The following is a 26,777-nucleotide window of genomic DNA, read 5'->3' on the forward strand; positions in this document are numbered from 1 at the left end:
CACAGGACACAGACTCAGCTCAGAGAAACACCATACATATTAGCTGTCACTGACTTACAGAGGTCTAACAAAGAGAAAGCAAAGACTCACACATTTTCCAGACATACTGAATATTTTTTAAGGACACTTCATCAACAGGACAACTTGACAGCAATACTTGAGTGTTAATAATACCAGGCTCTAAGTTCTGAAGACATTAGGAACACAATACAAAGGCTTACATCATTCAGACACGAGGGCACTAAGTACAATATTGGTAGAAAGAAGGGTGGAGGGTGTTAGCCTGGGCATGCTGGAGGGAAGACAAGAGACCAGAGTGTCTAGAGAAAATGGGCAAGAGAGGGACAGTGCACTCACTGGGAGACTGGGTAGAATTCTCTGGACCTTCAATGAGTAACTAGAGAACTGTGCACAGGGGTGAAGCAACCTAGCTTCCTGTCACTGATAAAGTCCTTCCAATTGCTCTATTGAAAACAGACAGAAGGACAGAAAGGGTTGAAGCAAACATATCAAATAGAATATTAATGTAATAATCTAGGAAAAGGAGGATCATGGCTCCATCTGTGTGATGGTAAGCAGAATGGAAGGTGGTTGGAGTTCTGCGGTGTATTCTGAATGATTAATTGATAAGAGTTATCAACTGTTTGAAGACAGAAAAATAGGAGTCAGGGTGACACCACCCCCCGAGTTGTTTGGCCAGAGCATGGGGAAGATTCAGTCATGGCTGAATCAGGAGCAGTAAGGGAGGGGAGAACAGTGTGCAGGCCGGTGGTAGTACATTCAGTTTTAAGTGTGTGAAATCTGAGGTGCTTTCAGCAGAAAAGGAAATGGGAAAGCAATAGCCAGTTAAATGTGTAAATCTGGAGGGAACCAACCAAGCCCTATAGAGTTGGCCTTGATCTGGGACAGACCTCCCGGGAAGCATGTGCCGTCTCAGAAGGAAAGATGGAATATCTAAAGTCTGTATCACATCGCTGCTACAGAGGAGACAATGAGGACGGAGCAGGAGGGAGGTAGAGAAAGAAGAGTCAACAGGTCTAATGAGAAACCAGAAGAGAGAGAGGTTGTGGAAGCCTGGGAAGGACATGGACAGATGTGCTGGATTTGCTGATAGGCAAGCAGGTTGAGGACTGGAAGTTGGGCAGGCAGTCGGTGGGTCACAGGCAACCAGGCAAAGGTCAACTGTGGGGTAGTAGGAGTGAACCTCCACAAGACAGGGCAGAAGAAATGGAAGGAAAGAATTGAAGAAAGTATATGCAATTCTAAGAAGTCATAAAAAGGAACAACAACAACAACAACAAAAAACTAGGCTATGAAATCAGGAGATGGTTATTTTTGTCTTAAAGAAATGTCAGGATGTTTGTATGTTAAAGAAAGAAAGAAGAGTGTGTTCCTACCATGACTTCTCCTAAAAATCAAAGGGCATCAGAAGGAAAGATTAAAAGAGGGTATGCACATGGCAAGAAGCAACTGAAGTCAAGCAAAGGCCCTAAATGAGACTAACTCCATCTGTGGTCAGCTATAACTTGTGGAACAAACTAAGAATTTTGATAAAGAAGTGATCCTCTCAAAAAATACTGCATCTGGTATTTGTGCCAGCCTGATAAACTATTCAGGTAAATGGTTATTTCTTTTCTACTTAAACTAAATCCAAAAGAAAAAAGAAAGGAGACATTATATTTCCAATGAGCAAATTGAATCTGATAGTGATAATGAAGAAAATCTGGAAGGGCCAGAGAAAGAGGAACAATGTCTTACCCCTTACAAATATTAACAAAAACTCTTAAATAAAATATAAATAAATAAGTCTGACAATATATTTCCAAAGAAACATAAAATCCAAATTGGAATTATTCCAGAATAAGGTGATGGTTCAACAGGTGATATGAGAATAATAAACCATATTATTATGTAAAAGTGGAAAAATAATTTTAATTCAACTCAACAGATTCTAAAAAGAATGCTGAATATAAACTCAATCAGTGTTGGCTGAACAGGATCTTATCACTGAGGCATTGGTGCTCACTGGGTTTGGGTAATAAAGAACACCCATCTGAAACACAGCCAACAGAAATTACACACAGTAAGACAAGAAGCACTATGAATGAAGGGAGGAAAGAAAAGAATACCAGGGATTTTATTTGTCAACAATATACTTTAGTCATTGTCATAAAGAAAGAGACTGATTTAAATGCATAGCTATCAAAGATAAAATTATTACTTCTTACAGACTATGCAGCAATCTAATTGGAAAACCAACAAACATTCAAATTCATTAAACTAACTTTTGTGTTCACTACAGTGTAAAAATACAAAAGATAGGAGGAATTTGATCATTTTTCATAAACAAGACCAGTCAGATTTCTAATTTAAAATTCTACTTGCCACAGCAAACCATATCTCATGAAAACCCTTTAGTATAGTACTTTCTAGTGGAATAAAATGCTATCCACATATGTAATTCCATAATAGTCTAGTGGCCACACAAATAAGCAATAAAATATATTTTATTTAATCCAATAACCCAAATTATTTTAATAGCTAATGAATATTGTGAATTACTAGCAAGATCTTTTCATTTTGTTTACTAAGGCTTTAAAGTGAAGTTCAGATGGATTGGGGGAGGGGTTCTTTTACTTTTGTTTCTAAATTCAGGATTGGGATAGCCTCCCTTCAACTTTTCACTAGCTACCCTGAACCAGTAGCTGTTACACTGAATGTTGCAGCTTCATAGAGCCAGGTATGTTTCTAAGAAAATGAATATGGGATTTGAAAACCTGAAAATGCCAAAATGTCTTCTAGTCTAAGAGGACATTTTGTTAAAAAGGTAAACATGAGTAGTCCTGAAAGGAACTTCTTATACTATAAACACATCAATTCTCTCTTGAAAACTTGTATATAAGTTCAACAGAAATAAAATCAAAATCCCTATGGCATTTTGGGGGGAAGACTAGCCAAATGATTCTGAAGATTGGATGCGGATGCATCAAAGAGCATCAAGAAAGTTTGACAAGAAGAAGAAAACATAGATTTGACATCTCAGACACTCAGTATTTACATATGTTATCAATTTATGCAAAGTACAAAAGCAACAACTTGAAAGACTGAAAGACCTAGTGTAGATAAGAATTAGGAAAACTGCTATCTTATACCTGTTAGAATGACTAAGATAAAAAATACTGATGACAGCTTATGTTGGAGAGGATATGGAGTAAGGGGAACACTCCTCCACTGTTGTTGGGAGTACAAACTTGTACAGCCACTTTGGAAATCAATATGCCAGTTTCTCAGAAAATTGGGAATCTACCTCAAGACCTAGCTATACCAATCTTGGGCATATAACCAAAAGATGCTCAATCATACCATAAGGACACATGCTCAACTTTGTCTGGACACTTGCTCAACTATGTCCATAGCAGTACTGTTTGTAATAACCAGAGACTGGAAACAACCTAGATGCCCCCCAACTGAAGAACTGATTAGGAAAATATGGTACATTTATACAATGGAGTATTATTACTCAGCTGTTAAAAAAAATGTGGGCAAATGGATGGAACTAGAAAAAAACATCCTGAGTGAGGTAACCTGGACCCAGAAAGACAAACATAATAAATGCTCACTCCTAAGTGGATATTAGGAGTAAAGTATAGGATAACCAAACTACTATCCACAGCCCCAGAGAAACTACAAGGAGGACCTAAATAGGGATACATGGATTTCCCTGGGAAGGGGAAATAGAAGAGAGCTCCTGGGTAAACTGGGGATGGGGAGGATGGGGGGTGGTGATGGGAACTTGAGGGAGTTGGTTGTGTGGGCTGGGTGCAGGAGGTGGGTTGGGGGCAGGATGGAAGGGGAGAGTAACGAAAGAGACAAAAGAGACATCTTGATGGGGGGCACATTTGGGGTTAGAGAGAAACCTGGTGCCAGGGAAGCTCCCAAGAATCCACAAAGACGACCCAGGTAAGACCCCTAACAATAGTAGAGAAGGTGCCTGAACTGGCCATCTACTGTAATTAGATTGGTGACTACCCTAATAGTCATCAGAGAGCTTTCATCCAGCGACTGATGGAAGAAGATGCAGAGATCCACAGCCAAGTACTGGGTCAAGCTCCCTGGGAGTCCTGCTGTAGAAAGGGAAGAGGGCAAGTACAAGGCAGGGGGGTCAAGGTCATGATGGGAAAATCAACAGAGACAACTGACCTGAGTTCATGGGTGCTTACGGACTCTGGACCTGAATTAGGGAGCCTGCCGAGAACCGACCTTGGCCCTCTGCATGTGTGTGACAGTTGTGTAGCTTAGTCTGTTTGTAAGGCTCCCAGCAGTGAGTTCAGCACCTGTCTCTGGCACTTAGCTTCCTTTCAAGAACCTGTTTCCCATGCTGAATTACCTCAGCCAGCCTTTATGATGTGTGTATGTGTGGGGGGAGGTTCCTACCTCAACTTACTATTCCATGCTTTGTTCAAGTCCATGGGAGGTCTGGCCCTTTCTGAAAGAAGACTGAGGAGGAGGAGATGGGGAGGGGAGTAGATGGGAGGGGGAGGAACCATGGTTGGTATGTAAATAAATGAAAAAGTGTTAATTAAATTTTAAAAAAGAATTATGTAAACAATCAAGGGAGACTCATAATTTAGTAAAAAATTGATGTATAGGTTGTATATGGTATAGAAAAAAATATAAAGTAATATGTCTTTTTTATATCATATCAAAACAAATATCTGAATGAGTCAAGAATTCAAATAGTTCTGAGGAACCGGGAGGCAGATTCCCCCCCAATATTATTTTTGTGGGGGAAGGGCTGTGAATAGTACCATACTCTGTAGAATCTATTTTACTGACTGACCTGTTTAAGCACATGTTACCCAAATAAAAGATGTTTCTATCAAAAAAATTTTTAAATAGTAAAGTATAAGAAAATGTGATGATTCATGCTGTCAACCTGGAGAATTGAGAATCTCATGGGAAAATGGTCTCTGATATGCATGTGGGGGACAAATGAGTTGATTGTATTAATTGAGGTGGGAATATCCACATCCCGTGGATGGCTCCATTCCCTGGCTGGGACCTTGGGCTGCATACATAGAGAAAGGAATTGAGCAGAAGCAAGCGTCCGTCAGTCTCTGCTTCCTGGAATTGGATATGATGTGACCAGCTGCCTCAATGTCCTGCTGCCTTGATTCCTACCTAAGACTGTGCCTTGAACAGTGGGCCAGAACAAACCCTTTCTTCCTTAAAGGGTATTTGTGACACATAAATGGTTTTCATGGATTGCTAAGAGATAGACAATGCAAAAAAAAAAAAAAAAAAATTGAGTTCAAGAAATAAATAGGCCAATTCCTAAAAGAAAATTTGTATTTACCCCATCATATTAGCAAAAATGAAATGATGACCACCATTTTTGAAATGGCCCAAATATATGGGCTTCAGTCAATCTTTCTTCTTTTTTCTTAATGTCAGATGATCTTTCTTGAAAAAACTTGACTGTGTTAGACATATTTGAGAACATGTACCTGGCCACTTACAAGAGATAATTAAGTCAGCAGATTCACACAGACAGAAACTAACATGGGGGCTACCAGGAGTTTGGGCCAAAAGGAGAAAGAAGAGGGAAAGGGGCTAAGCATACTATCTCTTTGTGATACTGAGAACATTCTGGAAAAGGATAGAGGTGATGGTTGCATGACATTATGAATCTACTTAATGTCACAGAATAGCACACTTAAAAATGATTAAAATGGTATTTTGAATTTTATATATTTTAACACTTTTCTAAATCATATGACTATAAAATTTATTAAATCATTTTTTATTATTGAACACTTAGGTTCTTTCCCCCCAAAATTGGCATTAAAAATAGCAATATATCAGAAAAATTAATAAAAATACATGCTTTCCCCTGGCATTTTTATCTGTGGTTACTTATCCTATGAACATAATCAAGAATACATGTAAAGAAATAACATTTTCTCCCTGGCATTGTTCATAATTGGAAAAAAATAAGAACCCTGAACAACTAAAAGAGTGGCAGGAAATGAAAAAATAAGATAATCATTAAAAAATTATAAGGTAGCTATATCTATAGGTAAAATGGTTAGAAATGGTATTTGGTGACTCCTGTCCTCAGAGCAAAGAACCCGGGAGAATGCACAGGTATAGAAGTCGGCTGTCCCTTTCGTGTGTCTTCCTGCCTTGGCAGCATTTTGTTTCTGTTTTTGTTTGTTTCTACAGTTGAGCAGTCACTTTTTGTCAAAGGAAAGAGGCTAACAAAAGCCCTTAATTTTGAAGAAAATATCCTAAATCTTTCCCTGTTATCTCCCCTTCCTCGGAAGCAACACTGAGCTTTTGTGTTTGTATGAAGCTACCCAAAAAGAGAGGAGGGTGGGGAACACCACCCACCGGGCTGGAGGCTGTCCTCGGCTACACAGAATCAGCAACAGTTCTTCCCTGGTCCAAATGGCTAGAAATTCATTCCTATGAAGCCATCCCCTCAGACTGTTGAGTGTGCTTCCTAACTGCCCGCCAGACATGTGCTTCTCTTCCTGATAAGGACATGAGTTTTCTTTTACAAATCAGGAGAACTCTGACCCTGCACAATGAGGCTGCACGTGAAGGGCGGATGGGACTCATCCAGCTAAGTAAAGCCTGCTAAACCCAGATCCAGGACAACCGTGATGTCTCATGAAGCACCCAGAGCTGACAGTTACAAGGCCAGGCTGAGGTCTAAGCACACAGAGTCCCATCCTGAAGGTATTTGGGGTTGGTTGTCCTACACAGTAAGTTATAAATCTAGAACAGGAAACTTGAAATCATTAAAGTCACATATTTGTTACACCATATTCAGTTAGGTTAGAAAAATGTAGTATCTTTCATCATGTCATAAAAAAATGTGTTTTCCTCTCAGATCTCTTATGAAGAAAAGCTCCCAGGATTGTTACAGATAGGGCTGTTTTCAATCAGTTACAGGGAACAATTCAATTACTCCATGGTTTAGTGCAGTAACTGACTCCAGACTAATTTAATTTCTTTAGGTCTCTAAAGATCAATTGATCTGATTTGTCCCATCCCCAAAGGCTATTTAGGAAAAATTCAGGCTTAAATACCTGGAAATGAAATCCAAAACCTTGGCCAGTTTCACACCACTTAGGTCATCTTGCAAACTTTCAGCTAGTCACATCAGAGTGCTCTCTTGGCCTTAGGACCATCGTAGGCCACTTAGCTTCACATACAAGTGAGTGCTCCCACATCAGAACGCTTATTTAATAAGTGGAAAATGTGGCCACATGCATTATCAAATCTGCTGTTCTAAAGGGCAGCCAGGCCGGGCTCCTATCTCATGAGCATGCGTGCAACTGCAGGGCTATTTTTACTCTAAGATCAGTTGACAGAGACCATTCAAAGTTATCCAGATAGGGTCTAAAGGGTTAGATGCAAGGCTAGTCTAAGATGAGAGACTCAGAAACATTTTTGCACTTTTATAAATGTTACTATCCACAATTCTTTAACCAACCTGTTCTCTGAAACTTAGACAATAGATGTCCATCCAGCAGCCTAAGGTTCATCCCTGGCTTCACCACCTCTGACCACTGGTCAGACTCTCCAGTAATTAGTCTTTTTTACTCAAACTCTCTGACTCCCTACACAGCCTCTACATCTATTCCCTCCAATTATACCACCATTCCATGCTCTGCCGCTTTGGCAGGTTTAAGAAGAATCAGTCAGAAGTTGATAAAAGCATGATTAACCTTTCATTTGAGTTGCCAAGACAGGTTGGCCAGAAGTGCCAAGGTCAGATGTACCCATGTGGTAGGCAATAAAAATGAAAGCAGATGTGGCATTTGACAGGAGAGTCACACAAAGATACTCAGAGACAATACACAAGGGGGCTGGTAGCTATAGGGTGTTCCACCCATCAGCAAACATATCAGACCTAGTATAGAGATGAAGGATAGAAATTTACCATGTATAAAGAGTATAAATAAACAATTGTGTCAAAATCCTCTTGAAAGAAATACATTTCAGCATTCATAATGGGCTGATAGCTATGGCTCTCAAGCACCCAATGGTCTCAAAGGACAATGAGCAACTATCATTGTGAATGGGCTAAGTTTCACAGACATGACTGTTTCTTGTCTGCTTACAGGTCCTCAGACTTGATATTTATTATTCCTATTAATGTTAGCAGTCCACTCCACAGATAAAACTGTGTGACATGAAATGACATCTCCTTATTTCAAGGTTCCAAACCGCCCCTCTATTCCTTGTGTTGACAAATGCATCCCTTCCTGACAGCAAAGGGCTATAAAGTGTCCACTTCCCTGCAGAGCGCCGCTAAGACAATGTTCAGTTATAACTAGGAGCCACTCTCTGGTCACAGCAAAACCCGATGTTTTTCAATGGCATATGTGTCCATATCAAACAGACCTCTTTGCTGGGGAACCAAGCATTTATGAGATTCAGCAGGAGCCACACTCAAGACTTAGGAGCTGTATAATGACAGGGATTTGGTTGGAAGGGAAGGTGTAGAGATGATGGAAACTACCGTACCGAAGACCACGCTTGATTGGCGTTAAAAGGCATGTGTTCTTACAACCCACTCTTGAATCTTATCTGGACAAAAGAGCAAGCAGAAAATTCTCATTACCTCTCAATGTCAGTGAGCCTGGAGGAGTCCCGGAATCCTTTGGCAAATGGATTGCTGTCTATTTTCAGCTTGGTTATCTGGGAAGGAATGAATGGGTACAAAACAATCTCATTTCCAAGGTCAAAGAAACAGTATCAGAAATATTTTTTTTTTCATTTCCCACAGATCCCAGTAATACAGTCAAGTCTGTAAGCATCATGAGAAGTGATTTGAGTGAGGGACAAGTTCACAGGGGTACTGGGTCTTGGCTGCAATAGCGAAGGTTTGGTGGCCTTTTTGGCAAAGGTGGACATGAAACTAGGCTGTGAAGTATTTGAAAGGCTAGGGTAAGGCTAGGACTCAACTGGGGAAAGAGAACTGTGTAGACTGGGGGTGGGGGTGACAAATGAAAGCAAAGATGCTGTCTTATGTATGGAAGCATCTCATAGCTTTTTGAGCAGTTAAATATATGCTGTAATAGACAAGAAGATTAAATGCCCAATAATAGCCCATGTTCAATACTGTACTGATACTGACGTTACTGCCACTATCCTTTCCCTCTGACTAAGTTAGAATCAAAACAGTCACTTTGTCAGACTTGGTTTAACATCACAGTGTGTAACTATGCTATGGAGAAACAATCACTTTCTGGTAAGAGTCAGTCTCCAACATCAAGTGTCTACACTTCAGAATTTATAAGTCTTACAGTATTACTATTAACACGTGAAGCCCCATTAGACCCTGTGTACCACACCTCCAAGGAAAAACACACCAGGCTGTGAAGCAAAACCAGAGGAAGAACCGATGAGAAGAGACTCAGAATAGTGATTCCTGTTAGCACCAAAAGGAACCTCCCAGATAAGCATGCCTATGCCCTCATCTGATGAACAGTCACAGTGAGCACAAGGACCCGATATATAGCCTGCTCCTAACTGAATTATTAACAAGGAAGCCTTCCAAGAGGGTCTGAGCTCGTAAGATCAAATTTAGAATACAAGTTCATCTTTGGAGGGAGACACACAAAATATTCTGAGCAGGGAAAAGGGAGTGTGAGATGTCCTCCTGTTTCACAATGAAGAGAAAACAATTAAAACACGTTTTATAAGATAACTATAAAATTTATAAAAATAACTGTATTTTTTATTTATAAAACAGTTTTATAACAAATACTACTTGGAAAAAAACTGATCAGGCGGTATGCAAAATTCAATGCCTCGGGTTTCTCTTTTACCGTAAAGAAAGTTGTCGTTTTCTTTTTAAAGTATTCTCAATGGGAACTGCATTTGCAAGGCTGCAAAGGAGCTTTTACCTCCCTTAACATGCCCTCCACCTCACAGATGGACATTCTTCTCTACCTCCAGCACTGGCAGGCCACAGAAGGAGCCTGTGACTATCGGGAGCCTTGAGGTAACTGCTCAGAACATCCACTGGAGAGCAGCGAAAGAATAGTGAAGTTTCCTTTTAGCAAAATCATGGGTACTGGAAAACAGGAGGGAAGTATGCTAGACAAGTAAAACCTGTTCACAATGAAAAGCAACAACTAAAATATGCACAGAGCTGAGTCCTCGGAGAGCTGAGGTGGGCTCCACAGCGCACACACCCAGCACTTCAGGAGAATCTCTTCTCACACATGGCTGCCCATCTGAAGATGTCTGTTCAGCCATTTGTTCAGACTTGAACTTGTATCTGAATGTCAGCTTTCAAGAAGAATGATACTGTTTATTCAATATAAGTTATAAAAATCTTTTAAAGCCCAGACAACAATTATGCTCTAAGATTCTAAGTCCCAGCAGGATTTCAAAATCTTCAAAGAGAAAAAATGCTCTTCTTTCTGCTCAGCAACTGTAATTTAAAATACTCTATAATGCCAAAATGTCATAAGGCTCCTAAAATGTTTGGGCAATCATTAGCAGGCACCTATGTAATGAGGATTGGTTGTTCTGCAGCAGGGTAACACTGGGAAGAGACCTGGGCAGTGACATGGGTCAGCGACAATAAAGGCAACTCCATCCCAAATGAAAATTATAAGTGTGCGACCAAACAACAAAGGCAAATCTTGCTCTAAATAGCACATTCTGAAATTGAAAAGTGGCTGGTTTTGCTGGTAGTTAAAACTGTCTGGACTTCATGGCAGATGGTGTGTCTAACATGGAGGCTAACATCAGAAATTCTTGAAGCCTTTTCTCTTCGATATGAACCATAGCAAGCTTTACTCATTTGCAAATAAGCTATGCAACAGAAAGAATTATCTATGTTATGATGGTTGCTTCATCCTGGAAAGGATTTTGAAAAATTTGTGCTTGGTTTTCATAGCTACAAAGGTTAAAGTTCAGTGGCTCTGGATGAGGTGAGTGTGGCTAAAATCCTCCAGTGCCCTGATGTAAGTGGAGAAATGTACGCCAATTAACGTGTCTGTGGTCTAACACTATTGCCATAACTTTCTGCCTGGAAACGAATTAAATACAGTATGAGTTTCCTTATTTCTTTAAATTATCTTTCATTACTATAACTATCTACTAGTACTTTTTGTAACTTTACTTTTTATAACCTTCACTGGTTGTCAATGATAGCCTTTTTTTCTCCACATCTTGATATAATTTCAACCTTTAGAAAACCTGTGAAAAAGCACAGTCCTCTGCATATCTAGACCTACTAACAAAGTGCAGTGACGATCCAATTTAGAACATTAATGAGAAAAGACTGCAAGACAATCACCTAATGTTTACTTTCTCTGTGTATGAGTTTGACTAAATCCAGAAAAAAAAAAATCACTGGTTTTGAGCATTAGAGGAAGAGGAAAGCTGGCTGGATCTGGAGTCGTGTTTGTTTTATCTCCAGTGAATACAGCAGCAGAGATTGTAGTTACACTTGGGAATCTACCTTATGCGGCTCAGCTCATCCAGACCCAGCAGACAACCACAGTAGTAACTTCACACGAGTCTGTTGAGCTTTATGTTAAGAACAAACCACCAAATTATCATTTAATGATTTTTACAGACTAGGTTAAATTGTATGTTGCTAAAAAAGCATTCTATTTTGTTTTCTTATTTCAAGATAAGACAATACACACACATATACATACATACATACATACATACATACATACATACATACATATGTGTATACATGCACTTGAGTGTGTGTGTGTGTGTGTGTGTTGTGTGTGTGTGTGTTTATTTTTTGAGACAGGATCTCTCGACATACTCCTTGCTGTCCTGGACCTCACTGTGTAGACCACACTGGCCTCAAACTCATAGAGATCAGCCTGCCTCTGCCTTCTGAGCATTGAAACTAAGGGTTTGTACCATCATACTCAGCTGTAAAATAATTTTAAATAATAAAATTTTTGCATTCTAAGTAACAACAGATCATAAAAAGGCCATACATTAGTATTTAACTTAAAAATATGGAAACTTGCTTCTGAAGGTGTAGTTTGACATCACTCTGTAAAACTGAAGATAATGGAAAGACTGGCTATGAGAATGGATGCAAGGAAGTGGGTAGGTGCAATGACCTTACCTGGACCTGTTCCATCAAACTCTGCCTAGGAAGTTTGCAGCCTGCAAAGCTGCTGCCCTGTGTTATTCTCCCAAAACCAGAGACACAGATTTTATTTTATTACTCAAAAACAATTTTGTTTGGATTTATTTTTATTATGTATATATGTGTATGCCTGTGTGAGTTAATGTTTACCGGGTAAGTGAGTGCCGGCAGTAGCCGGAAGAGGGCATCTGATCCTCTGAAACTGGAGTTAGAGGTGGTTGAAAATTTCCATATGTGAATTGTGGAAACCAAACCCCAGTCCTCGGCAAGAGTGGTACATGCTCTAGATCAAGGTGCAATCTCTCTGCTCCCCCAATCAGTCTTTAAAAGCAGCAATTGTTTTCACTTAGTGAAGAGAACATATTGACACATAAGAGCCGCACTGTATACCTAAGAAATCCCACCACCTGTATGTTTGTGTGCACTCAAAGACTTGTGTTTTTTACTATCAATGACACAGAACATGATGCATGTGCTAACCAGAGAAATCCATTCTTCTTGCCATTCCTGTCATCTGTAAGTGAATGCACGCACAATCAGAGGACAGATGTTTGATGCTGCAGGCGCATTGAAGGACAACTTTACAGTGGTGATTATTCCCATCTGCTGTCACAAGACTGGACTCTGAACCCAGCTGGGGTCCCAGCCGTAAGGTACAATTGGCCCTTGGAGACCATTTCTCCAATTATCAGGAAAAGATCTGACCAAAGGCATTTAGAAATGAAACCTGACCTACACTTCAACTCCACAGCAATGATCTGCCGGCTCAAAAACAATGCATGACCTTTAAATCTTAAATTATAAAATAGTTTGTTGAAAGTATAATGTATTTAGCGTTTATCTAATAATGTAAAGAAATACAATCATCCCCTTGCAAAAAGCAGAAGAAGAAATGGGTAAAAAGGTCCCATTTTCATTAATTCTGAACATAACTACCAGCCTCAATAAGTAAGAAGGTTTCACACACACACACACACACACACACACTCACGCACGCACGCACGCACGCACACACGCACGCACGCACACACACTTTGGGGAACTTTCATTTGAATTTATCAGATATAAAAATAACAGTCATATCAAAAGACAGAGGGAAATGGGTCCAAACGGAAACTTCTAAATCCTTCTCAATTCCCATCTCAGTTCTTCATGCATGGAAAACTTTTTGTTGATGCTGTACATAGTATGTATTTATTTCCTTTGTGTCGTTCTTATTTTACTGTGTTTATCATGGGTAAATTAATACACGCAGTGTAGCAATGAGAAGGCAGTTGACTACAGGAGGCCTGCAGGTAGGGTATGAAAAGACAGCATCCGACCTACTGACAGTGATAATTCCTGAACTAATTTGAGACCTGTATCAGTTTTGTTCCCTGAAGGAAATCTATCAGCCATTTGCAAAACTGCCCTGCCGTATTAAACCACACTTATGGATGGTTTTAAGCTAAGGATATCATTAAGGGTGGATTACAGAAATAAACTCAGGGATCTAGTGAGGAAGAGGCTTTTATTGTGAGCTCGTTCGTGGTGAAATGGGCTACTAATGTTATTATTCATCATACTTTATGATGCAGACCAAGATTGATGGGCTCTTGTGACTGAATTTTGAACCCACTTGTACTATCAATTAGAAAAATAAACATCAGTGAGGGGAGTGATGAGTGTTAAAATCTGCATTAGTTAGCATTTTAACTTATTTTAATATAGTAACATTTCAAATTCAGCTTTCAAGCTATGGAATTGAAAGTGATTACTTCATTGGCCTTGCAATCCTACCCAAAAGTAGGAGTTGGGAGACAGAAGGTCAAACCTTCTGACAGATCTGGCACTTATTAAATATGTAGCCAAGAGTGTGTGTCCTAACCACTTGGAATTTCAGTTTTATCATCTACAAAATGACACTCACAGGGCTTCCATTGGGGATTAATGTCAGAATTAAATAAGATTATTGAGGAAAATGTGAAAGGACTTTTCTGAATTAAAATAACCAGCCTAGACGGTGACTTTTAGTTGGAGCATAATACAGAGGAGAAGAAAGATCACAATGGTCATTATTGGTCAATACTAAAATGTAAATGAACTGCCAGAGTATGAAGGAATATTTCTAATTGATTTTCTGGGCTGTCATGAAGACAACACGGACAGGGCAGCAATATCCTTCCTGTGGGAGTGTGCTTGCTGGATGGAGTCGGCCTCAGTTGAGGAGACTAGCATCTTCGTTTGGAATGGCAGAACAGTACAGACAGAGTGAAGCCAGCTTGGTAGAAGTTCACTGGGAAATCTAAGTGAAGAGTCCATGGGGCTCATCTGACCATTTGTTTACAAGACTTTCTTTTTGACATAGAAGTTTTTCTGAGTAAACAGATTAGTGAAAAAATAATTCCATGAGACAATCACATCAACGCGCATGGTATCTACTGGCTAAAGTGAGCTTAGCTGACACTTGGCCCTCTTGTTGAGGAGAGCAACCCCCACATTATACTCGACAATAACTGTGAACAATACCACACAGCAGATAAACAGTGAGGACTTTGTGTGGGTGTATGTGGGGGGTGGATAATAATTTAAAACCCTCTGGGGAAAATGCCTGAGGGTCCATCAGGGCCAGAAGCTGAGAGAAAAGCATTCTGCCCCCTGAGAAGGGATGCTCATCTCAGAGGTCAAGGACTATAACTGCCTTGATTCAAATCCATGCTGGGCACAGCAAGCCACTGTCAGTGACTCGTTTAACTCATGCCTCAATTTCCCCAACTGTATATTGCATAAGAAAAGTACTATTTCTCTGATTTAATAATATTCCTGAGAAGATTAGATTAAAAATATATCCTTCAAGAGGCACTTTGTGCAATAGCAAGCTCCCGAATTCTAGCCATCCTTATGTAATTGACACACTACGGCAGTAGGCCTGCTGGTATTTTTTCAGGATGGCTCCCTTGCCTATCAAAACAAATTAAGGCATTGCACGTGGAATCTCCCCTCCATATTTGTTCTAACCCATTGCATTTCAGTCTTCGAAACAAAGTTGTAATTTACCTTTTCTCCCTTTGGCCCTCTTTAAAGGGAATTCTGAAAATGGCATTGAAGTTTCCATGGGACAACTTTTTATTTCATGCCAAAACATCTACAAAGTTTTTTTTAAAGGTTATACATCTAGTATTGCATCATATAATTACATATTCATTTAGTGTAAATAAGCTTAGTATTTCTCTGAACCTGTGAGACCCACTTCCCAAGTGCTTTCAAATACCAGTGCGACTGTGGCTTCAATCTTCAGGGCTTTAGGGTGCTGTGGACTTTGGTCTATTCACAAAGTTCTCCTTGGATATTTTCTGAAAGTCTCTCTTTTTGTGTTATCATTTTGGAGCACAAAAAAGATGACACTTTGTTTATATAATAAGGTAATTTACATAACAACTATGCATTGATTCATCTTAGCAAACATGCCAACAAATTCTTATTTTCACTTATTTAAGTGTGTGTGTGTGTGTGTGTGTGTGTGTGTGTGTGTGTGTATGTGTTTTCTAGGCATCTGACCTATTGAGCCATCTCTGTGGTACAATCACTGACATTTTCATGTCCAAGTGTGGACAAGCACAGTTGACATTCCTGAACAGTCCAACAACACAGTTCCCAAGGCATGTTTGTACACATCATCACATCTGAGTTTCACTGCAGTCTCCAAAAATGGGTCTGGTAGGGTCTTAGCCCCAGCTTACAAGTAAGGGAAATTGCAGTGATAGTTGTGAAATGAACCTCAACATGAGCCTTCTTCACCCTCTCTGGCCATTCTTAAATATGCCTTCTGTCTGGTTCCACTTTCTTCTTTTTTAAGATTTTATTTATTTATTTTATGTATATGAGTGCTCTATCTGCATGTATACCTTTATTCTGGAAGAGGGTATCAGATCTCACTATAGATGGTTATGCGCCACCATGTGGTTGCTGGGAATGGAATTCAGGACCTCTAGATAAGCAGCCAGTGCTCTGAACAACTGAGCCATCTCTCCACTTCCCCCAAACCCCCACTTCATTTCCACTTTCTTATTTGCACAGGACTAACTGTACTTCCAGCTTCTTCCTGCCTTTCCGGAGTCTCTGAATCCCCTCTGCCTACCATGTTGGATTCTCAGCCACTAGACAGCACCTGATTGTTATCCATTCAGAACTTGCAACACACCAACAGTGTATGAAGAGGAAGACAATCATCCTAGCTACTTAGAGCTAATCAAACAAAAGCCTAATTGTTAACTAAACTAAAGATGCAAATATCTCTTTCTAAGTACACTCAAAAGAATTCTTCTTCCTGCTTTTTTTGACTGCAGGAAAATTCCTCCCTCTGGCTTCCCCTCAGCTTCCTCACTGTTCAGCTTCAGTGTTGCTCCAAACATTCTGTTGACCAAGAAAGAGTAAAATGTTTGAGCAAGTGCCTAACAGCACTTGGCCTTAGTGGGCCATCTATAAATATTTACTAAGACTAAATCTTATGCATGAAAATAATGCTCAAGTTGGAAATATAGTGTATGGCAGAGAGTAGTAGAAGATATAACCTGCTGCTGTAAACTGGATGTCTTCGTGTCAATGAAATACCCGACTGACTGAAGCTTATTATTTAAAAAGACATTCACAGCCATTTTCCTTATCCTAAGCTGTGGCTAAGCTAGACTCACAAAGTATCTCAAGTGTGAGTAATTTAGGCAGCTGTGTACAAGTGTTTAAAAAAAAAAAAATTGGACATGCTTCTGCAAGAGGAGGAAAAGGTAGCAGGAGCTCCCTGCAGAAGGCACACTGGGGTGGATTCAGGTCAGGCATCAGCCAACAGACAGCATGCACTACAGAGCAAAGGTACTAGAAGATAAGCTGATGCAACATCTGATCCCTCCGTACATGTCGCTGCGATGTTGACATTCAATAGCTCTCTCCAAAGGAACTTCTACTTTGAGCACTGAAAACCCTTGTGCAGGAACAGAACTTCAAAGAGCCCACTCACCAGCTGGTTCTGGTAGGCCGTGACTGCTGTGAAGACTGTCTCTGGAAAGATGAATGTTCTGAATTCTTCTGACTTCAGATTGAGCAGGGAAGCCGTGTGGTCTTTCTTCTTTATGATGTGCACCCGCGGCTGGTACTTATGCATTGAATTCAAAATTATCTACAGTGAGGAGATGGGAAGTCCTGAGTTTCATATCCTTAACCCATCCAATCTGCAACTTCAGGTTCAATTCTAAGACTAGAACCAGCCCTTTCCCTTCCTCTGCCAAGTCATTTTCACACAATTACAGAGTCATCGAGGTGAATGACATTTTACCAAAACAACCGAAAATCCCAGAAGCCATCTTCTAAAACGGTGGAGGCAGGAGAGAAGTCATTTGTGGGGGGTGGTATTCTATGTATTATAGTGTGTGTGTGTGTGTGTGTGTGTGTGTGTGTGTGTGTAGTGTGTGCACACACATGTTTCTGCTGGTGTTCCTCTTTGTGTGGGCACATATGCTTATGCATGTGGAGGCCAGAGGCGAATGCTGGGTGTTTTCCTCAGTCTTTTTCTCTGGACAGAGTCTCTCATTGCACCTGAAACTCACTGACTAGATTGGCCACTGAGCTCCAGGATCCAACTGTCTCCACTCTACAGCGCCCCCTGCTGAAGCTTGGCTTTGATGTTGGGGGGGGGAGGGTCAGGGGGAGGGTGGTCCAAACTCTGATCCTTATGTGGCAGGCAATGTGACCAACTGAACCATCTTCTCAGACCAAGTTTTATTCATTTTTCAAAATCAAGTCTTGGGCCAGTGAGATGTCTCAGTGGGCAAAGAGGCTTGCCTCCAAGTCTGATGAGTTGGATTTCATTCCTGGGAGCTACATGATGGAAGGAGAGAATAGGCTTCTGTAAGTTTTCCTCTGAGCTCCATACATGCTCTGTGGCATGAATGTATGTGTGTGTGCGCAAGTTTCCTGCCTCCGCCTCTTGAGTGCTGGGATTATAGGCATGAGCTACCACATTTGACTGAACAAAACACATTTTTAGGTATAGTGTTTCCCACATGTCTCTACTGACAGACAGCTACTTAAATGTACAAAACCTGTCTGCCTTTTCTGAAAGTGGGGGTTCAGTTCTATCCTCTGCTCAAATACCTTGCAAATCCTCTGGTCTCAGGAAGCACCCCATAGACAGTTCATCGGGCCCACTAGGTGATGTTTACTATCTGACATGGTGACTGAAGGGCCCTTGCTTTCCTGACTTGTGTGGATGGGTATGGTGTAGGCAGGAGAGTTTCTGCTGAGTGCATTTACAAACTCTCCACTAGATACTGAGGGTAATTGATAAACGGTGGACATCTGCATCTTTGGGTGGTACCTCTGTAGATTTAAACCACCTTAAATAGGGCCAGGCATGATTGTGCATGCCTTTAATACCAGCACTGGGGAGGCAAACACAGAGATAGGTGGATATCTATGACTTTGAGTTCAAGACCACTCTGGTCTACATAGTGAGTTCTAGGACAACCAGGGTTACATAGAGGAAACCCTGTCTCAAAAAACCAAGAAATAAATCAAATAAAATAACAACTTTAGATAAAAAATATTGTGCCTACACTGAACATATATACTCTTTTCCTTGCCTTTATTCCCTAAACAATTCAGATTAATAACTATTCATATAACATTTACATTGCATTAGGTATTCCCAGTAGCCTATGTACTACTTAGGAGAAAATTATATGTAAATAGCTGTTCCAATTTATATAAGTGACTTGGGCCATGCCTTCATTATTTTCAGGACATCTTAGAACCAATATCCATAGAAATAAGAGAACAATCGACAACATAGTATCTCTCTGCCCTCTGACTTGTAAATCAACCTGAAGTCATTGATTGGGATTTAATTTTGTATCTGCCACTATTTCAGGTCTCAAACCAGAATAAGAGCAACTAAGGAAAAAGAATTCTTCAAATATATTGAAATTAAGTTTTGAAAGAGAAAATCATTTTTCTATATAATGTACTTCCTCCGAGGAGTCCAAGACAATGAGACTTAATCATAGATATGGAGTCCAGTAGAAGTAACAAAACCAAATATTTGTCTCCTAATAAAAATATTTTTCAGCATTTCCTTCTATGTTCAACTGAGAAGATAAGAACTATTAAATAACATTCCCAGTCACCCACATATCCACATACCAAAATGAGACCAAAAAACAAAAGCAAAAAACAGAAAAAAACCCAACCCTTCAAACCTTAGATGACATCCCTCCCACTCCTAAGCCTCCAGTCTGTTTTCTCTGGTAAGGGGTGCTGAACAGCCCAGACTCTGAGGCTGCTGACTCTGCTCCAGACCTGACAGAGCTAAGAACTACCAACAGAAAGGCAAAGTGTGCTTTGCTGAGTAAATACCTTCCTGGGAACAGTGGATGCTCCTGTCAGAGACTAAAAACTACATCTGTGATAAAAATGAGAATCTTCGGGGCTGGGGTTAAGAGCACAGGCTGCTCTTCCAGAGGACCTGGGTTTTGTTCCCATCATCCACATGGCAGCTCACACCTGTCTGTAACTCCAGTTCCAAGGGATTTGACACCCTCACACAGGCAAAACACCAGTGACATCAAATAAAAATAATTTTTAAAAGAGAAAGAGAGAGAACCTCCATCAAATTGATTCAAAGAAGCTGGTCAAATAATAGAGTACCTAAGAACCCTTCTTTCTCAGTTTCAGAGGATACTTATTCTAGTGACAAAGGGTAAAATTAAATCATACAAGTATTAAGGCTAAAGTCAACATAAGTGGCCCCCAACAACTGAACAATTTGACAAGATCCAATTGCCACACAATTGGGCTACATCTCAAAACTCCTAAAACCCAGCTACCCTTGGAGCTGATGCTAAAATAAAACATTTAAATTCTGGGTAAATAATCTACCGCTGAAGTCTAAAGTCTTTCTGGAGAATACCCAAGAATTCTAAAGCTTTCACATGTAGAAAATCAAAATAATTTTTTTTAAATTGTATTTTCTCTCTGCAAAGATTTCAGTTGGGACCTAATATACTTTAAAATGAACCACATTGAATGAGATTGGCCTACAAAGACTATCTCAGATACTTCATAAATCTCAAGCCAACAAAAGATCCACCAAGTGGGAGCAAATTAGGCCAACACTGAAAAGGTCTGTTATCTTTCCAACAGGAGTAACGACAGAAACTCCCACTTCTGTGTCTCTCCATGCTTCCCACAGCCACAAGACAGCCCGCTCACCCTGATGTGGTTGTCGTAAGCAAGGAAGGTCTCCTGGGGCACAAGGATAGAGACACCTACTCAAGTCAATTCTACTGTTTGAAATCATCTCTAGAACTCTCATTTATTGTCCATTTACATCCATTTTCCTCTGTATTCCACAGATCCAATAAAAAAAACTAAGCCTTAAAGTCACAAGAGCTTTATTTAGTTAAAAAATAAATAAGAGAGATTATATAATTATTATGAAGATATAATATTATCCAAGAAAGGAAACTATGAAAGAAACTGTGTTTTTTCCAACAATGAAGGCAAACACACAGACATAATCTGTTCAAAAGAAGCATGCAAGTCTGCCTTGAGTTTCTCACATAAAATCTAAATGAGAATTTTCCATATATTTCTATTTAAGAGCATTGAATCAGAGGGGCTTGAGAGGTATCCCAGTGAGTAAGAGTGCTTGTCCTGAAAGCAGAAGGTCCTAAGTTCAAATCCCCAGCATCCATGTAAGAACTCACACAGCGGTGTATTCCTGCAACCTGGCACTAGGGGACAGGGACTGAGAGGAGGATCCAAGGAGCTCACTTGCCAGCTCATCTGACCAGACAGCGAGCTTTGGTTGTGGGAGAGATTCCGCCTTAATATAACGAAGTGAAGACAGGTAAAGGAGACACCAGATGCCTGCCTCTGTCCTCAACATGCATGGCATGGGCACACACACTTACAGACATATGAGAACACACACACACACACACACACACACACACACACACACACACACACTGGCACGCATGTACAGGAACATGAACATTCAATCACATGCAAGACAGTGCCCTAACAAGGAACTTGACAATGGCAGGGCCCTTTTGCCCATGGTTATTTCCTCTCAGCTGCTGACAGCAGCTCCAAACTGTATCTTCTCTTTTTCCCACAGCTAATGACTCTTTTCCCAGATGAACTCTTTACTCACACAAAATGAAATGTGTTTTTGTTTGGCTTAGTTTGCTTTTTGAGACAGGGACATGGTTAGGACGAGTTATTTGGACCAGGTAAACCTCCTCCTGCTTCCACCTCCCCCGGAGAGATTGCAGGTGAGCACTGTGTCCTCTGCTTTGTTTATAATTGCCAATATTGTCTGTCTTAACACTTAGGCAGCCAGAACAGCAGAAACTGAAACTTGGAGTCCCGGAAGAGAAGAGGGATGACAGAGCCTGCAGGAAGACACGCAGACTCTCTAGGTTCCTTTTAGGGAGAAAAGAGGACAACTTTATTTTACGGTTGGATGTATTTGGGGCAGAGCAGGGTCAATGGCAGTGCCAGGCCACCTGAGAGCCTTAGTAGTCAAGGGCTCTGAGCTCCCTCCCAGACAGTCTTCCTCTGAGAGACACACCTGAAGGTGGTTTCCTCCTGGCTTTCACACGGCCTTGCTGTATTCCAGAGAGACATGTGAATGCCAAAGGGAAGATTAACTGAGTCAGAGTTTGCCCTGGACTTCAGGTTTGCCCTTTGTGAACTCTTTACAGACTTTTACCAGTCTATACAGCAACATACAATGTGAATCAACAGTTTTGCATGCTTGTTTGGAAGTAAGGCCCCTCAGCCTGCTACACCTCACTCACATCAGTGGTTCTGCAGAACACACAGAGCAGGCTTCCACAGGAGGTCTTAGTCCCAATATTTTATGCAATATTATTAATGTACATAAGATGCTTAACCCAAAAATATGTTTGCTGGCCTCCCCAAATGCACACTCCATTTGTTTTTTTTTTTTTTGGGGGGGGGGGGGAAATGTGGCCAAGTGTTTGCAAAACTGTTAGGAGACCCTTGGCACGGAAGATCCCAGACGCCCTTGCACGACAGTGCCACATGGCTTCCCCATGAATGGCTTAACAAAAGCAGTCAAGGTCCCCTGGAGAACACATGCATGTTCTCATACAGTGACTCAGAGATGGATAGCAGCATGTTCGGAAGATGTGGGTGAGGGAAAGGCAGAGGGAGGGGAGAAAGGATATTTCACATAACATGTCCCTTGCATCTAGAGAACCTGCAGGTCCAAGCTCTGTACTTACATGGCCATGTTGATCAAGTTCGTTGTTGGTGAGTTTCACCTTTTCAAAAGACACCATCTGTTTGAGGAGCTGCTCACCAGTAAAGGGGGAGTCTGGATGCACATAGAGCCTAGGAAGAGTATTGGAGAACTTTAATGAGGTGTGTGTTAAGAGTCTGTCTTGAATTAAGCATGTTGGCACACATATCTGTCATCTCAGCCCTCAGAAGGCTAAGGCAGGATTTAGAGTTTGAAACCAGCCTGGGCCACATATTGGGATCCTGGATCAAACACAAACATTCGGGCTTTATTCTAAATGTTTTGATTCTAAAGGACCCATAAACATCATATAATGAACACATTCAATTTGTCCCATGTACCTTGGATTTTTTAAAATAGCAATATTGAGATAACTCCAAAGCATTTAACATACTTCTTCATGTCCCAAAGAGCAAGCCATTTTTTTAAGGATGAGTTTGTTCATTCTCATCCTCTCTCTCTCTCTCTCTCTCTCTCTCTCTCTCTCTCTCTCCCTCCCTCCCTCCCTCCCTCTCCCCGTCTCTCCCTCTTTTTCCTTCTAGTCTACTGGTCTACATGTATCAAATACTTGACCTTACTATTAGAGACCTTTAAAAAAAACCTGTTACAGTAATGTCTACATTTCTAATATAGGCATTACTACCAAGCAATGAAAAGAAACAATTCAAATGAGGAAGTAACTTTAGAGAATCAACTCATTTAAACTTAAAAGTGACTCAGTTTACTAATACAAGTCTGGCTAATTTTCAATGCAGGACCCAGTGAATGTTTTCTAGTCTATGGATCTGAGCTGAGAGCTTCCTGTTCTGCCCATTCTAAACTCCAGCACACAGTTGCATCGCCACTGTTTATGTGCTGCTAAAGGAAGGTTTTAACAATCTAAGTGAACCTCTGGCTACTAAACTGATTCATTTATTTAAAAAAAAAAAAAAAAGCTTTGGCAAGAAAAATCTACTGTTTACTGATTAGCTGCAATGCGGAAGGAATGCACACTCACTGTAAAAGAAAGGCCAGCCATTCTGTAGCCCCTGCTGTAAGTGCAGCACTCACTAAATCTTTACCCCGCTGCCTTCCTCACAAAAATCTTTCAAAATCAAAGTGAGAAGAAGAATGAGAAGGAGGGCGAAATCCTCTTTTTCATAAGACAATTACATTTCCCCTTTCTTCTTTCTTTTTTTTTTCTTCCTTTTTCTGTTTTTCTTTTGTTTTTGTTTATGTGCTGGGAACTGACCTCTGGGCTTGATGCATGCTAAGCTCATGTTATATCAAGGAGCTTTATCAGCAGCCCTGACAAATTCCTTTACCCACATGTCAGCTTATTTATATATAAATTTTACATACCATCCTTATAGCTGGAATTCATAAATAGTTTTGTTGGGAAAAGCAGGAAAAGGGATCATAAAACAAACATTACTGGCAATATTTGGGTAAAGAATGAGCAATCTGTGCCACCGTCTATCATACAGAAAGACTAAGATCAGAAGAATCTGTACCGTTGCTGAAATGGGTGAAACAAGTTGGGAGTGAACCACCTCAAGGCTGACAGTACCAGAGAGTCCCACCCCACCTGCAGGGGAAATCTGCAGGCCTCAGAAGCTTGTTTCTCTCTATGTTTTCTGGAGGGTGCTCATAATTGTCTTGTAAATACAAGTATACTTTGATAGTTCGAATACAACACCATGCTAAGTTTTAGCTCTCCAAAAGTATAATTTTACAAATACTGTTATTTTATTGATCAGTATCACATCATCCTTCTCTCCTAGAATCCCAATTTACTAAAAGATCTAGAAATTGATGACATGCGCTCCTTTATCATATTCACTATATGCAATCACATTAGCATAGATATGAATTTATTTAAATATAAATTACAGTAGCGTAGGGAAATGTAGCATTACTTTGGTCATGAATAATGTGCCTGTTACAACTACCAAATAATATTATGAAGTATTGTGTTTCCTGATTACAAATCACTGACTTCGGTATGAGGGGGCAAGGCTTCTTAGATTCAGAAGTTTCTTAGACACTGCCTTTCTACCATCAGCTCGAGCTTTCTCATTTCCCAAGTACCTTCCTCTGTGGAAGTGGAAAATCTAGGAAACCATTTTCTGTAATAATAATACCAACCAGGGATTTCCATGAATTACCTGACATGTTTTCATGTCATGGTTTCATCTAATATCAGTTTAAATAAGCCAAACCAGGATACACGAAACAACATAGAGGACCCCCCTCCTCCCTCAGCCCCCTCCTCCAACCTAAAATTCCAGCAATAGCTTCCGCATGCTTCAGGGAAGATAGCACACTGGTAGGCACTTTTCCTCTAACCAGACCAGATTAGAAACATAAACAAGCATGTCGCATTTATGAAGTCCCGCTGGTTTGCAGCGTCTAGCCGTATTTCCAGAGAGGAAGAAAATAGGGATAAATAAGAGTAAAAGACCACAGAAAAAGAAAGGCCAAAGGAAGCCAAAACCAATGTGTGCTCGAAAAATGGTTAGGAATCCGATTAAGTTCATACCCTCTCCCCTTTCTCTTTGCTCTTTCAGATCCCTGATAAAAAGAAATTAGAAACTGAGCACTTGTGAGCCCTGTCATAAGCCCAGCTGTCTGGATGCTGCAGCAGGACCATAAGCTTGAGGACAGCCTGCCTGCATAATAAGACCCTGTCTCAAAAAAAAAAAAAAAAAATGTTTTTAACCAAATTGGCTTTTCAAAAGTAAATAATAGAAAACAGCAATTCTACAAATTTTAATATCAGTTACAAAGCATTGCTTTTTCTCTTGGCAGAACAAATTGCCATTTACAAGTATTTTTTTGTCCTAACTGTCTACTATGCTGACTTAGAAGGTTTGAGGGCAGCTTTTCTTGTCTGTTTTAAGAACAGAAAGCCAGAGTGCTGTTATCTGCTTCCTGGTGCCTTGAACAGGCTGGAAGACTATAATGTGATCTCTGCTGGTGCAGGTGGTGCTCCTCAGGACTGTCCACCATCCGCGGGCTGGCTGAGTCTGTGGCTGCAGACTAGATGCCTACAAAGAACCAGCCACACTTACAAGGATCTTAAGTCTGCACATCGAAGTAAATGTTCAGCTGGGATCTAACTTTCAATCAATTACCAAAAATTAGTCATGAAACAGGCAGTTTCCTATTCAAAACAATGGAATCAACACATGCTGTTTGCTTTATATTAACATCTGCAGACAGACTCCTATAACTTCAGCTCTTACCACATTCCTCCTAAATGCTCCTTTGAGTAAAACGCTCATGAGAAAGGTTCATAGAGGCATTTGAAAACATTATTAGCAAAGGTAACTAAGAATAAAAACTGCATTGTCTCCAATATATTAGTTGTGTTTAATGTAAAAGAATATTAACTTATTGAATTATGCTTATCCATCAAAATTGTGGAGGGGGAAGAAAAAATTGCTGTCCTTACCTAAAACGTGTGAGTCTTCTGTGTGTCAAAAACAACAGCTTTACTCAAATTATGCTAAGCTTATGCAGATATAATCACACCGATAACAAATGGCTAAAAATGTCATAAATATTTTATGCACATGAAGATTTTAGGGCAGTTATCAGCATATTTGTTTATTCTTACTCTAAGCACTCTATCAGAAATATTATACATATACATATATCTCAAAAAGGTTATGTTTCTAACAAATACTCAAATTGAAATTTCATGAATATCTGGGATTAATTTTGAGAGATAAAATTAAAGGCAATGTTTTCTCTATGCACAAACTTCACCTTTCTTAAAGACTAACGGACAGGTTTTGTTTTCAGTTCTACTGTGTCTGGGCTTGGAAGTCTCTCACACCAGAACCCGGTGGTTAAAAAAAATTGCTTAAAATTCACATGAATCAGAAGGGTTAATATCACTTTGATCTGCAAGAAGTCCAAAGTCACGAACCTGGCTGGCAACGGAGGGTCAGCCTTGCCGGCCACCAGCCATGAGGACCGGTGGTAGGCATAGCGATACCTCTTGTTGTCCACAGGGACGATGTCCATCAGGACTATGTACTTGGCCTCAGGATCCACTCCAGAAAATGACACGCGGATGGTCGGGAACATCCTCCTGGCAGAGAAAGAGAGGGAGAGGCGGGCTTCACTCTTTGTAGAGAGCTAACCCGAATTAGGGAGAAAGGAAGAAAGTCGGAACCACCCTCTATGGAGTCTCAATTTCCCCTTTGGTTGTTGGTTTTATTTGTTTCTTCTGTTTTACTTCGTTTATGAACCCTCAGAGATGTGCCTACAGAGACAGAACTTTCCCCAAAAACCGATTCTGTCTCTTTTTCAGGGGCCCCAACT

The 26,777-nt window shown here is 40.3% G+C and overlaps 1 protein-coding gene across 1 annotated transcript in view; it reads right to left on the minus strand.

Annotated features, from left to right (window-relative positions):
* Positions 1–26,777, minus strand: part of Tbx20 (T-box transcription factor 20) — a 52,973-nt gene that overhangs the window by 21,783 nt on the left and 4,413 nt on the right. Inside the window, exons 3-6 of the mRNA XM_036193804.1 lie at positions 26,380–26,544; positions 22,447–22,555; positions 17,151–17,309; positions 8,639–8,715 (exon numbers count right to left, since the gene is read on the minus strand). Of these exons, the coding sequence (XP_036049697.1) occupies positions 8,639–8,715; positions 17,151–17,309; positions 22,447–22,555; positions 26,380–26,544 (510 nt within the window). The remainder of the gene's footprint in view (positions 1–8,638; positions 8,716–17,150; positions 17,310–22,446; positions 22,556–26,379; positions 26,545–26,777) is intronic.

This window comes from Onychomys torridus, chromosome 7 (genome assembly GCF_903995425.1).
Source record: "Onychomys torridus chromosome 7, mOncTor1.1, whole genome shotgun sequence".
NCBI lineage: Eukaryota > Metazoa > Chordata > Mammalia > Rodentia > Cricetidae > Onychomys > Onychomys torridus.